Here is a 13,887-nt window from a genome sequence, read left to right as displayed (position 1 = left end):
CTCCTTTATCAGCCTTTTTGATTATGATGTCAGAGTTGTTTCTGAGGCTGTGGATGGCATTGTGTTCTGCATGGCTGAGGTTATGGGGCAAGCGATGCTGCTTTTCCACAATTTCAGCTTGTGCACGTCGGCGGAAGCACTCTATGTAGAAGTCCAGGCTGCTGTTTCGACCTTCAGGAGGAGTCCACCCAGAATCATTCTTTTTGTAGTGTTGGTAGGAAGGTCTCTGTGGGTTAATATGTTGGTCAGAGGTGTCTTGTTCACCTGCGCATCTACCAATGTGATATATGCCATCATGTGCCAGCAGTGCCCCTCTGCCATGTACATTGGTCAAACTGGACAGTCTCTACGTAAAAGAATGAATGGACACAAATCAGACGTCAAGAATTATAACATCCAAAAACCAGTTGGAGAACACTTCAATCTCTCTGGTCACTCGATTACAGACCTAAGAGTGGCTATCCTTCAACAAAAAAGCTTCAAAAAGAGACTCCAATGAGAGACTGCTGAATTGGAATTAATTTGCAAACTGGATATAATTAATTTAGGCTTAAATAGAGACTGGGAATGGATGAGTCATTACACAAAGTAAAACTATTTCCCCATGTTATTTCTCCCCCCACCCCCACTGTTCCTCTGATATTCTTGTTAACTGCTGGAAATAGCCTACCTTGCTTGTCACCATGAAAGGTTTTCTTCCTTTCCCCCCCCCCTGCTGCTGGTGATGGCTTATCTTAAGTGATCACTCTCCTTACAGTGTGTATGATAAACCCATTGTTTCATGTTCTCTGTGTATGGGTATATAAATCTCTCCTCTGTTTTTTCCACCAAATGCATCCGATGAAGTGAGCTGTAGCTCACGAAAGCTTATGCTCTAATACATTTGTTAGGCTCTAAGGTGCCACAAGTACTGCTTTTCTTTTTACGAATACAGACTAACACGGCTGCTACTCTGAAACCTGAAACTACTTAATGTTTCAAGGGAGGAACTGTGTTAAGTATCACCCCTCACAATCTTTGAAGCTGTTTCCCATTTTGAATGGCTAGGTATTGGATGGTTCCAAAATGCTGCTCATTTGGCACCTTAAGAAGCTGTACTTGAATGGCCAAAATAATAATTTAACTATCTTCTATGGACAAGGAAACTAAAAACCAGTCTTTGTCAGTGAGATTGTACAATGTTTAGGGCAGGGGTTCTCAAATTTCATAGCACTATGACCCCCTCTGACAACAAAAATTACTACATGATCCCACAAGGGGGGACCAAAGCCTGAGCCCCACCACTCAGGGGCGTGGTGAAGGGGGGAGGAAGAAAGGCCCAAGCCCAAGCCCCACCTCCCCAGAAGGGCAGGGGGACAAAGCACAAGGACTTCAGCTCCAGGCAGTCAGCCTGTAACCTGATCCCTACAAGCCAGGGTTGAGGCAATCAGGCTTCAACTTTGCCCCCGGGCAATAGGGCTTGGGCTTCAGCCCCCAGCCCCAGCGAGTCTAATGCCACTCTGGCGACCCTATTAAAACGGGGTTGCCACTCACTTTGGGGTCCTGACCCATAGTTTGAGAACTGATGTTTTAGGGCAGTGGTTCTCAAACTTTTGTACTGGTGACCCCTTTCAAATTGCAAGCCTCTGAGTGTGATGCCCCAAAACACATTTTAATATATTTAACACCATTATAAATGCTGGATGCAAAGCAGGATCTGGGATGGGGGCTGACAGCTCACAACCCCCCAAGGGATCCCATGCCCCAGCTTGAGATCCCCTAGTTTAGGCTAATGAAACCCAGCCTCAGCTCTCCCACACTGGCGTATTTACAGATCTGCTTCTGCCCAATGTCCCTCACGAAGATTTTATTTTCCAGCTGTTTCCCCACCAGGAAAGGATGTTGCTGTATGGGTGAGTGGCTCCTACTACCCCTTCTCCGCAGGTCAGGCAGTCTGGGGGCATTTTTGCTGCCTTACAATCTCACCCTGGGGACACAGGTTCGGGGCGGGTGGGGGATTTTGCTGTGGGTTCATTTCTTTGCAGGTGGTGACAGGATTAGAAGGGACCTTTCGGGTCATGAAGGCCAGGCCTCGCTCGCCACGCTATGGTGCGGCCCCGTTCACTAACCGAGCAAACTACCGGTCATTATTCTGACTAACGACTGGGAGGCTGCTTGGGGCCCTCGCTCCTCTGACGGCCAGAAACCTCCTTCCCAGCGGGCTACATTCATCCGCGGCCCGTTCCTAGCGATCCCTGCCTAGGCCGGCCCGGCACCCCGGCTTCGCGGGCTCGCCTCCCGCCACGGGGGGGCGCGGCTTGCGCGCGAGCGACCGACCTCCCCGGGTTGGGGCCGGGGCTGGCTCCGCCCGCGGAAGCGCCCGCGCCCCGCCCTCGCCTCCGCCCCCGCCCCCGGGGTGGCGCGGTGGTGGGCGGGGCAAGGCGGCGACCCCTGCCCGCCCGGGTGCGCTGGCTGCGGGCGGGCTGCCTGCTCCCTACGCGTTGGCCGGGCAGCCGGCCCGGCTGAGCGCGGAGGAGCCGGGCGCCATGGCCTCGGGGCCGGGGCGGCTGGCGGCCGGGCTGCTGGTGAACCTGGTCGCCTCCATCTGCATCGTGTTCCTGAACAAGTGGCTCTACGTGCGGCTCGGCTTCCCCAACCTGAGCCTCACGCTGGTGCACTTCGCCGCCACCTGGCTCGGCCTCGGCCTGTGCCAGGCGCTGCGCGTCTTCGCCCCCAAGAGCCTGCGGCCCCGCCAGGTGCTGCCCCTGGCGCTCAGCTTCTGCGGCTTCGTGGTGTTCACCAACCTGTCCCTGCAGAGCAACACCATCGGCACCTACCAGCTGGCCAAGGCCATGACCACGCCGGCCATCGTGGCCATCCAGAGCCTCTTCTACGGCAAAGGCTTCCCCCTGCGCATCAAGCTGACTCTGGTGAGCGCCGGTCCCCGCTTCCAGCCTCTCTGCCTTGGCCGGATCGGGGAGCCCCCCCCGGGGGGGGCGGGCGGATCGGGGAGCCCCCGGCGCGGGGGGAGGCAGCTTCCTCTGTCTTTCCCCTCTTGCTCCTTGCCAAAGGGTTATTTCCCCCTTTCCAGCCACGTTACCGCCTGTCCCGTTGGCGCTCGCTGACTTAGTAAATCTGTTAGTTGAGTCACCAGGATGTCGATGGTTCTGTGGCTCCTTGGGCAGAAGTGCTGGGTTAGTGGACATGTACCTTCTCTCTTGTAAAAAGAAGAGGAGGACTTGCGGCACCTTGGAGACGAACCAGTTTATTTGAGCATAAGCTTCCCTGAGCTACGATGAAGTGGGCTGTAGCTGTAGCTCACGAAAGCTTATGCTCAAATAAATTGGTTCGTCTCTAAGGTGCCGCAAGTCCTCCTCTTCTTTTTGCGAATACAGACTAACACGGCTGCTACTCTGAAACGTCTCTCTTGTGCTGGTGAGTGGGGTCGAGGTGCTGTTGCTTGTGTGGACTGCGGGGAAGCCTCTGAAATAGGCAGTCATGAGCAAAACCGGTTTCAGAGCAGCAGCCGTGTTAGTCTGTATTCGCAAAAAGAACAGGAGTGCTTGTCGCACCTTAGAGACTAACCAATTTATTAGAGCATAAGCTTTCGTGAGCTGCATCCGATGAAGTGAGCTGTAGCTCACGAAAGCTTATGCTCTAATAAATTTGTTAAAGTCTCTAAGGTGCCACAAGTACTGCTTTTCTTTATGAGCAAAACCGCAGCCCCATCACCAAATGCTGCCAGCCCATCTCTGGCTCCTAGGGGCCTCCATGGAATCTCAACTCTTTTGAGTCAGTGTGAGGCCTTCGCGTAATTTTGATGTTTTTTCATACCGTCAAGGGATTGTAGCAGTGTTATATGGGGCTTCTGTCCTGTTTACCAGCGCCTGAGAGGCAGCATGGGAGACAGTGCAAGTCAATCTTTGTAAAATTCTCTAAAGATGAAATGCGCTAAGTGTTACTACTTTCAAATACAATTTGTGTATTGCTCATGCCATGTCTTAATCACGGACTATAGCTTTACAATCTCTAGTTATAAAGCTTGAGTAACTCCAGATAAAAGGGTGATGTGTGTGCAGACCTTTCCAAAACACTGGGGGAGAACAAGTTTTGATCCATTGAGTTCCATCTGCAGCAAAAGTAAATAATAGCCAACATTTTCTTTCCTTACAGATTCCCATAACTTTAGGTGTATTCCTAAATTCCTATTATGATGTGAAGTTTAACTTCCTTGGAATGGTGTTTGCTACCCTTGGTGTTCTAGTAACATCCCTTTATCAAGTGGTTAGTAACTTGTTCTTCTCTATATGCATGTTTCGTAACAAAAATAACGTTTTGATACCTTGTTTCAAATTTCAGAAAGTAATAGAGGCAGGCTAAGGGGTTAGGAAATAGTATGTCTTAAGTTAGTCATGGTCTGTAGTAGTAGGTGAGAGATTTCTGGTACTACGCAGCTCTTTAGCAGAAAAGGGCATAACAAGATACAGTGGTTGGAAGCCGAAGCTCGGCTAATTCAGACTAGAATTTTAAGGCACACATTTTTAACAGTGAGTGTAATAACTATTGGCACAACTTACTTAGTAACATGGTAGAGTCTCTGTCACTTGAAGTCTTTAAATCAAAACTGGATAGCTTTCTAAAAGATATGCTATCACTCAAACAGAAGTTATGGGCTTGAGGTAGGAATCACTAGGTGAGGTTCTAGTGACCGTCATGCTAGATGATGGTGATGCGCTTTTTTGGCCTTAAAAATCTATGAAAAGAGGAGGAGAAACAAGCAAAGTTACTGTGATGGTGCAACATTACATGTGAGGCAGAACTGCTAGTTGGCCTATGGGTGAAATTCTATCCTGGGCTTTCTTAGAAAGCCCTTAAATAGAATTTAGCGTAATTATAGTTATATTTTAATTTAGAACAGAGATTATTTCAGTATCGTAAATTGTCTCTTGTATAATGAATGCTGCATTACTGACAGTAAATGCTCTTTATTAAATGTTAGCTTTATTATAGTTAAGTGCAATAAAATATAAAATCAATGCCTTGAAAATAATTTTTTTAAGGGTTTTCATTTATAACATTCATTTTACTAATCATAGATGCAAAGATAACTGTAGTTGTATTAAATTATACATGCTGAAAATCTCAGTTGTAATCAGTATCAAAATGAAGTTTAGTATATGTATAATTAAAGGAAGGAAAACCCTGGAATTATAAAAATGTTAGTCATGCTTGTTAGCATATATATCGTAATGCCAACTAAGGTGGGGGCATAGGGAAAGTAACAGCAGTTAGAAGTAGATTTTATTTAAACATACTTTAAAGTATTACTGGAATTTATTTCTTGTGAATGTCTGTCATAAGAATATATTACAGGGATGTTTCATATTAAAGTACATTATGAACTTTTCAGTGGTTCTCAACCAGGGGTATGCAGAAGTCTTCCAGGGGTACATCAACTCATTTAGATATTTGTCTAGTTTTACAACAGACTATATAAAAAACACTGGCAAAGTCAGTACAAACTAAAATTTCATACAGACAATGACTTTATACTGCTCTATATACTATACACCGAAATGCAAGTATAATATTTATGTTCCAATTGATTTATTTTATAATTGTATGGTAAAAATGAGCAAGTAAACATTTTTTCTGTAATTGCTGTGACACTTTGATATTTTATGCTTGATTTTATAAGCAAGTAGTTTTTAAGTGAGGTGAAACGTGGGGTACCGAAGACAAATCAGACTCCTGGAAAGGTTGAGAGCCACTGGTATAAAGAGTTGCCTAAAATATGCTGTTCAAATGTTGCATGCTTTCACACACATTTGTGGTAACTGCATGCAAGTAACTTGATGCAGTCAGCTATGACTTTAATTGTGTTCAGGCATCCCATAATAGTAGAAAGTTGAAAAGATAGGTAGTTTCTGTAGGTTTCAGAGTAGCAGCCGTGTTAGTCTGTATTCGCAAAAAGAAAAGGAGTACTTGTGGCACCTTAGAGACTAACAATGCTCTAATAAATTTGTTAGTCTCTGAGGTGCCACAAGTACTCCTTTTCTTTTTGTAGTTTCTGTAATACAGCTTGCTCTTATTGGAAGAAGGTACTGAGCCCTAGCTAGGCTAGATCCAGAATTGGTGCGAGAATGAAAGGAGCCAGCTTTTTGCAAACCCCCCCTATTTATCTCTCCTTCCTCAAGTGGCAGATCCTCTGATAGAATATATGAGGAGACAAAGAATAGAGAGAAGATGCTTAGATTCAAGCATTAGCCATCAGACATTGTGAGGAAAAAGCTCTTTCAGCCAATTCTCTTCCTTCCTCATATGTCTGCATCCAAGTGGCTTACCACTGTCAAAATAGGGGGGGAAGACTAACACACATGCATCTGGTTAAAATATTTAGTGTTCAGTAAATGGAAGTGGAAAACATAACAATCATGCTATTTATTATGTAGTGCCGGCCATGTGAGAGTCCCCCCTTATTAGTAACCAAGTTGCTTTTATATGAGGACTTGATTTTCCTCATGTTTAACAACGTTATCTCTTGATTTTAGTGGGTAGGAGCCAAGCAGCATGAGTTGCAGGTTAACTCTATGCAGTTGCTGTACTATCAGGCACCAATGTCCTCTGCCATGTTGTTGTGTATCGTACCCTTCTTTGAGCCAGTATTTGGAGAAGGGGGGATATTTGGACCCTGGACACTTTCTGCTGTGGTAAGATTTTATATTTTATTTTTTTAATTTAACACCAGTGATCTTATCACTTAATATAACAGATTCACATACAGTCATTGACAGTGAATGTGATGGGGGCTGCGAAGAAAGAGAATCACTCCTTGCTCCCCTTAATTGTTTAAGCCCCACTGTGTGAGAGAGGAGTATCTCTGTCAACATGTTTGTCTGTGGCCTGGTCCACGCTTAAGTCAAAATAGCTACAGCACTCAGGGGTATGAAAATCCACACCCCTAAGAGCTGTAGCTACACCATCCTAAACCCAGCATAAATGTAGCTAGATTGATGGGTGACTGTTTCCCTCAACCTAGCTATCAGGGGGGTGGAGTGTCAGAAAAACCCTATTTGTAGGATGTGTCTATGCTACCGGGTTATGTCACTGTAGTCCCTGTGGTGTAGAAGTGGCCTAAGAGTGTTCTCGCCTTATCCTTGTTTCTGGTTAGTCATTTTAGTAACGGGGGAGAAAAGTAGACATTGGCTCCCTCTAAAGTTCAGGAATAAGTAACTTTTTAAACAGTTTATTTAGGAAGCTTTAGTTGCCATGTAAATATTAGAAACACAACAATCATTACAACAGTGAGCTTTTGTTTAGAGACATGATACAGTAATATAGTCATCAGATTTCTCTCTTCTACAGGGTGTTACTTTCATAGTGAGCATCATTACAACATGTCATTTCTAGTGATTTTATTAAATTAAGCAAAATCTCTGATTACACATATTTAACAAACCAAACATCTATCAAATGTTAATATTTTTAAAAATTGACAGTTGTGCTGGTTATTTGCAGGTGAATGTGCTTTGTCTGAATATTCAGTAAATGGTAACCAAATATCTAAGCGTCTATTTGTCCTCTTTGTGTTTTGCTGGGTACATAACTGATGTGTTAATATTTCCATGACAACCTTCCATATTTTGTGAACCATTCCTCTAGAGTTGGACCATTTTTCTTTTCCCCACAAGACGCTATCAGTAGCCTAGCAGCTACTAGCAGATGACAAATTAATTCTTCATTTACTTGTGTGACCATTTCTGACAAGAAGCCCCAGGAGGTTTACCAAAGGATCATTGGATAATAAATATCCACCAGTGTAATATTTGAACAATCTGTTACTAGATACTTAATATTTTAAATATAGTGACAGATAACCCTGGAGATGAGCCACCAACTGTGAGTTTATATATAAATCAAATAATAAAGTACTCATTTAGAGTATCTAAAATAGAATAACAATATAAGTCAAAAGCCAAAAGATTCAAATCGACAAAGAAATTAACCTTTCTATTTCCCCCCCCCCACACACACACACACACCCACACACTTTACAAAATCCAGAAGCTTGTCCTAGTTTTTTAAAGTATAATTATGTAAATGACCCTTGAGCCAGCAGTCACTCTCCACTGTGGGAAAGATACAAATGCTTTCACTGCTCTTGGACTTCACTTCTGGGGCAGGAGTGCTGGTAGTGGTTATCTTCTGCAGTCAGTAGCTGCTTTGTCCTGGGAGGGCTCTAATCTCCTTCTTCATCCTCCGTCTTCTTGATGTCCCTCAAGAAGATCAGGGCTCAAATATATATTCATTACATATTATTGCCTAAGGCAGGAGGTATCTTTAATTTAGAAAGTGCCAGTTACCCAGTTAGTGATATGTCACATAATGATTGATGCAAGATCTCTCTCTTAATGGTACTAAAATCGGTGAGTGGAATAATGAATAGTCATAACAAATGGGACAGATATCTCATAATTATTTCTGTAACCTTAACTAAGTTTTGCATCTAAAAGCTGTGATCTCTTAAATATGGTTATGGAACATCATTTTTGTGAGAGAGCAGTTGAGTATCTGGGGCTATTTCTCAGACATAGCAAGTAAAGAGAAAGAAGATATGCATTTTGTCGCACAATTCACCATTTGAGACCATGTTCTGAACTACTTAAATCATTGGTGTCTATATTAAATTAGAACTCATGTTTGCCTTTTATTTGCTCTCTTCTTTTGTGTGATATCTTACTGATTTGCATTTGACAATAAAGAAACCTCATTAAACAATTTGGGGTGTAACTAGAGATGGTCAGAAATATATGTTAGATTACTGACTGTGTCCATTAATCCACAGTTAATGGTGCTGCTTTCTGGTATAATAGCCTTTATGGTAAACTTGTCCATTTACTGGATCATTGGAAACACATCACCTGTCACGTATCCTTTTATTATTGGCCACTCCCATTGTTTTCAGATGAGTGGCAGTATCTAGCTAAGTATATTTCACAATGAAAAAAGCCCACTGGACAAATAGGCTGGTAAATTTACCTGCTTTATTATGAATGTTAAAACTGGAAAAGCACAATCGAGTTTCTCAGTGTTCTTTCTCACAATATGTACAGACAGTTCTGGTTAATTTAGTAGTAAGAACTTTATGTATGTAAGAACAGTATTAAAACATTTACACATGTTCTGGTGACTATATAGTAAATGCGTAAAGTGATTCCTGTTTGTATATCAAATATCAGTTAATTTGTAAAGTACTTTGTGCGAAAGGTGTTACATAAGTGCAAGTTGTTGATTATGATTGCACAGAGATAAAATTGAAAAGTTGTGTGAATACAAATTGATGTGAACGACCGTAGTCCATTTTGGGGATAGATAGTGAATCTATTAAGCATTCATATATTTGTTTTTAATATTTTGACTATTTGTTATGATCCTTAACAGAGATGTGTAGATATAATATGTTTGGACACTTCAAGTTCTGCATCACTTTGTTGGGAGGGTACCTGTTGTTTAAAGATCCACTGTCACTTAATCAAGTCCTTGGGATTTTGTGTACTTTGTTAGGCATTTTAGCTTATACCCATTTCAAACTTAGTGAGCAGGAAGGGAGTAAGAGTAAACTGGTTCAGCGTCCATAAATCAAGATATTCTGGAGATAATAAACCTTCAAAGGGAAGGAAAACTGGTATTAAATATGCACTGATTGTAAAACGGGCAAAATAGTTGAAATAAAATTTGTATTAGTATTATCACCAGGATTATCATGCTGAAAAAAAATAAAATGAATCATTACATAAAACATATTTGCCATCTTAGTCCAGCCTATATTTAAATAGTAAAAAGAAAAGGAGGACTTGTGGCACCTTAGAGAAGTACTCCTTTTCTTTTTGCGGATACAGACTAACACGGCTGCTACTCGGAAACCTATTTAAATAGTAACATTTAAAAAAAAATGATCAAGTAGTCCAAGTCAAATTAGAATGGAAATTCTATAGACTTAATTACGACTTTCACACTTAAATCAAATGAGCTCATCTTGATTAATGTTACAGTAAATGCTGAAGGAATTAATTTTGCCCTTTGTGATATCATGCCAGTGTTACTATTATAAAAAAATCTTGTTCGAAACACTTATATGCAGATATTCTGGTACATGACAGCACATGCTTCCTGTTTGTCTGGTAGATTAAAAGGCAACTTGCTTTTTTTTGTTTTGGTGTTTTGTTTTGTTTTTTTAAACTGTCAAACATAATTCTGATTCTGACATGCTTGCTTACGTGTTTGGCATAACTATCTGAATAACTTTCAGTAGAAGGGATCAGATAAAATTATTAGTGGAGTGGAGACTCACGCAACCGATCTAACTAGTTATCAATTTGAACCAAAACCGAACACCCCAAACTTTGGGAAAGTTGGAAACCGGCTCTGAATTTTGCAGCTCAAGTTCATCTGTAGATCTACCAAGATATTTAGTAAGTCACTAGTGTTTTGGAAAACATTCTATTTCTGCGTCATGATTTTCTAGTGTCAAAAACGTTTTTTCACAAGACTTTTTGAACCTTCGTGGGCTTAGTAAAGCTACATAGCTTGCTTTAATTGCCAAATGAAAATGGTTTTGCAAGTAACATCCACCTGTTTTGGGCAGCAGATAAACCATGCCAAGACTCGGTCCAAAGAAATCTTTCTAAATTAAAAAAATCTAAGTAGGTAGGATGTGGGAGTTGAACCTCCTGTTGTTCTAATCCTTTCCCTAATGTGTGCCTATAGTTCCCTCAAAAGGGCAAGGTGCATCCTATATTTGCATCCTATATCCTACCATTGTTACTGTTTGTATAGGGAAAGGCCAATAGGCTGCTGAGAAATTTAATTTCTGTCATGCAGCCCATAATATGCTGGAAAGACAATCTCTTCAGGGAAATCTGCAGCAGGTGATGACCTTGGGATGACCTTGGGATGGGCATAGATTCCACTGTAAATTGCGGGTGCTTTGAAGATTATCTTGGGCCAGAGCTGTGCATAGTTTTTGGGCCATTTGGAAAGGCGGTTTTGAGGACTATATGATAGAAAATTGAAAGCTGCATCAATTTTCCTGCTTTCAGTAAATGTGGTAGAAACATACATTTGCCAGATTGGCAAGTGATTAGAATTTATTCGCATTACTGCACTGGCATTTTGTTGTTTTATCTTCATTTATTTATAGTTGCTTTAAAGAGAAAAATCATATGAACAGAAACATGTGTTTAGGTTTTACAGCCACCAACATAAATGGTTGGGTGGGTAGTTCTTCTAAGCTTTTTTTACAGATTAAATTATCAGAAACCTTAATGCTATGATAATGTGCAAGAAGCAATCTCAATCAAGTTATTTTTACAATGAGGCTTGTTTTCAGGCTTGTACCTTGTTCAGTTTCCGGACTTTGATTTTTAAAAACAATTTCTCTTGTGTATCTTAAATTTACATCAGATTACTCTGTATTGTTTCAGTATTCTAAACAGTTGACATCTTTACCAACGGTATCTGAGGCATTGTACAGGTTGAAGGAAAATTTATTTTGTATACATTTTTATAAATCTATAATTTGTTAGAATTTAAAGACAAATATGGACTGCTGAGATGTGCAGAACAGTGCAGTCTTTAGGTGCATATTCTTCAGTACATGCACTGAGAAAAGAGTTTGCAATGATTTGTGCTGTGCACAAGCTCTTCTAAAATGTAAATACATCACGAGGATGTTCTTAGGATTAGAAATAAGATGCCTGAAAAGCCTGTGTGATGACAAAATCTGAGATGGGATTGATGTATATAACGAGAAAAGAACTGAATGAAAATGTATGATGGTGCAAATGATTTTCACCACAGCATCTGATCTTCAAAATGGCAAAAGAAAATTAAGTAAGTAATTCAAAAGCATTGGTGACTGAAAAGGCTACATTATAAATATAGTCTGTTGCTGGAAAATGTACAAGTTCTGTAGGTCACTGAAGTGACTGGATTTTTTTCAGATATTTAACAGTTCTACTTTGGGTTTTACCTAGTATGACTGATGAATAAAACAATTCTTGAACTTCTCTCTTGTCTGTCTTTGTCAAATGTTTCAAAATATTAAACAAGGAAGACTTGCATAATCATGGGCTAAATAGATTCCTTGATACATAGTTAATTTAATTATGTGACCTGTACTGTACCTCTAGTTATTCTTCTGTTTTTGAGAAGACGTGTAGCTGGATTTTTTCCTCATTGAATTGACTGCATTTTTAATGAAATGTCTGGGGCATCTATAATATAAGACAAGTACCACTTGTGGTTTTATAAACGTATTATACATGCTCGAGGTCACACACTTCATTGCTTCTGTGGGGCAATCTCACTGCATTCAGAGGCTCCTTAAATCCATTCCCCTACCCCGAGACTTCATGTGCCATTTTCCCATCCCTCTGTATTTCAGGGACTCACTGCAACCCCACTCTTACGTTAAGGGCTCTCTATACTCTCTCCCCCGTCCCCCTCACCATTAGCCTCTTCTCCCTCCATTCCCCTTTCTCCACATAAATGTCCCTTATTCTCCACTGCATGTCCGGTCTCTTGGCTCCCATGTCCCACGTTCGTCCCACCCATGCCGGGGACTCTGTGTGCCCCACATCCCGCCTGCCACGCTTCCATTATTTCTTTTCTCTCTTTCTGGGAGATAAATAATTCTGGGTGTCCATCTTTTGAACTGGAGTGGGAAGGGGGGCAGAGTTGAGATGGTGGACTTAATATACTGGAAGATGTTAATAGCAACCATCAACAGATTCTTTGCTCTCAACGGTTGAAGGCCAACAAGCTGTAAGGAGCTCCATGTGTTCCCCACTTTTCCACCTGGTTTTCACCAAAACCATTCTGCCCACTGATGCCTAGATACAGCATTCCCTGAAATTTTGGAATTGACCGGCCACAGTATTTAAAAGTTCGTGTGTTAGATCCAAAGAAAGAACAACTGATGTGTCAAATGTGGGGCCTCATTTCATTCAGCCAATTATGGTTCTGATTTTAGATGAGTTACAAGAGGGAATTGCCTCATTTTCCCCATCTGTAAAAGGGAGATAATAAAGACCTCCTCTGTAAAACACTTTAAGATCTACTAATGAAAACTGCTGTGTAAAAGCTGGATATTAAGCACTTCTATATCCAAATCAGACCAGGAAAAATTACACTATTTTAGGATCCAGTCCTATTACCCTCACTCTCACAATCTCCTCTGAAGTCACTGGGCTACTCATAACTAAAACAGGATTAGCTTTTAAATTATAATTACAGGAGAGGGAGAGGCAGATACCAAAAAAAAAAAAAAACCCAGAAAACACAGGTCTTTGTTCCTTTTTCTAAACTATTTGGATTTGGTGGATCTGGCATGTTTCCTCATTTGTGTGTGTGTGTATAAAAATATGAATGTTCTCTGTGCTCACAGTAAAGCAGTAAAACTTGTAGCCAAACTCTGCAATCCTGAGGGAAAAGCAATAATAGCATATTTTGACACACATACTGAAAGGGTTTCTTACAAATTAATGATCTTTCTGCCAAATACTTGTTCATTAGGAAAGTAACTGGTTCTAATGCATTAAAATGTTGTGTTAATACTTTATTCCGGCTAATTGCCTGTATTTAAGATTCAAAGTCATCTTGCTTTTCATTAACAGTAAACCAGAGAAGTAGAATTTTTTTAAATACACATGGTTCCTGTTGTGTGTGTTAATTTGTCAGCTTCAGTCTTTGATGTTCCCTTGTGACAAAATTAAGCACCACAGCAAGCCTTGCTGTTGAGCTTGCTTATTGGCCCTCTGCCCATAACCTCAGCCCTCCATCTAGGTTGGTGGTAGTCCTTTTCCCTTTCAGAGTGCTACAAAGACCAATATATCAGGAGGTCAATTG

At 41.3% G+C, this 13,887-nt stretch overlaps 1 protein-coding gene across 3 annotated transcripts; it reads left to right on the top strand.

The window, feature by feature from the left end:
• The first annotated feature begins 2,343 nt into the window (after window positions 1-2,343).
• On the top strand, window positions 2,344-12,047 carry SLC35E3 (solute carrier family 35 member E3). Of its 3 annotated transcripts, XM_038387005.2 has the most exons (5): window positions 2,344-2,909; window positions 4,153-4,263; window positions 6,531-6,689; window positions 8,825-8,907; window positions 9,431-12,047. In XM_038387005.2, exons 1-5 carry the CDS (start codon window positions 2,526-2,528, stop codon window positions 9,615-9,617), a joined length of 924 nt encoding a protein of 307 aa, XP_038242933.1. In that variant the 5' UTR covers window positions 2,344-2,525; the 3' UTR covers window positions 9,618-12,047. The 3 variants fall into 3 exon arrangements, with proteins under 3 accessions (XP_038242933.1, XP_043349581.1, XP_043349587.1); XM_043493646.1 differs by lacking the exon at window positions 6,531-6,689; XM_043493652.1 differs by lacking the exons at window positions 8,825-8,907; window positions 9,431-12,047 and adding an exon at window positions 8,511-8,680.
• The last annotated feature ends 1,840 nt before the right edge of the window (window positions 12,048-13,887 follow it).

Source organism: Dermochelys coriacea, chromosome 1, assembly GCF_009764565.3.
Source record: "Dermochelys coriacea isolate rDerCor1 chromosome 1, rDerCor1.pri.v4, whole genome shotgun sequence".
Taxonomy (NCBI): domain Eukaryota; kingdom Metazoa; phylum Chordata; order Testudines; family Dermochelyidae; genus Dermochelys; species Dermochelys coriacea.
Note: the sequence above shows the minus strand (reverse complement) of the source record. Positions and strands in the feature narration are given on the sequence as shown.

Coding starts and splice junctions, on each gene's coding strand:
- SLC35E3 (XM_038387005.2), top strand. CDS start 2,526: ATGGCCTCGGGGCCGGGGCGGCTGGCGGCCGGGCTGCTGGTGAACCTG. Junction 2,910..4,152: donor TGCGCATCAAGCTGACTCTG/GTGAGCGCCGGT, acceptor CTTTCCTTACAG/ATTCCCATAACTTTAGGTGT. Junction 6,690..8,824: donor CCTGGACACTTTCTGCTGTG/GTAAGATTTTAT, acceptor ATTAATCCACAG/TTAATGGTGCTGCTTTCTGG.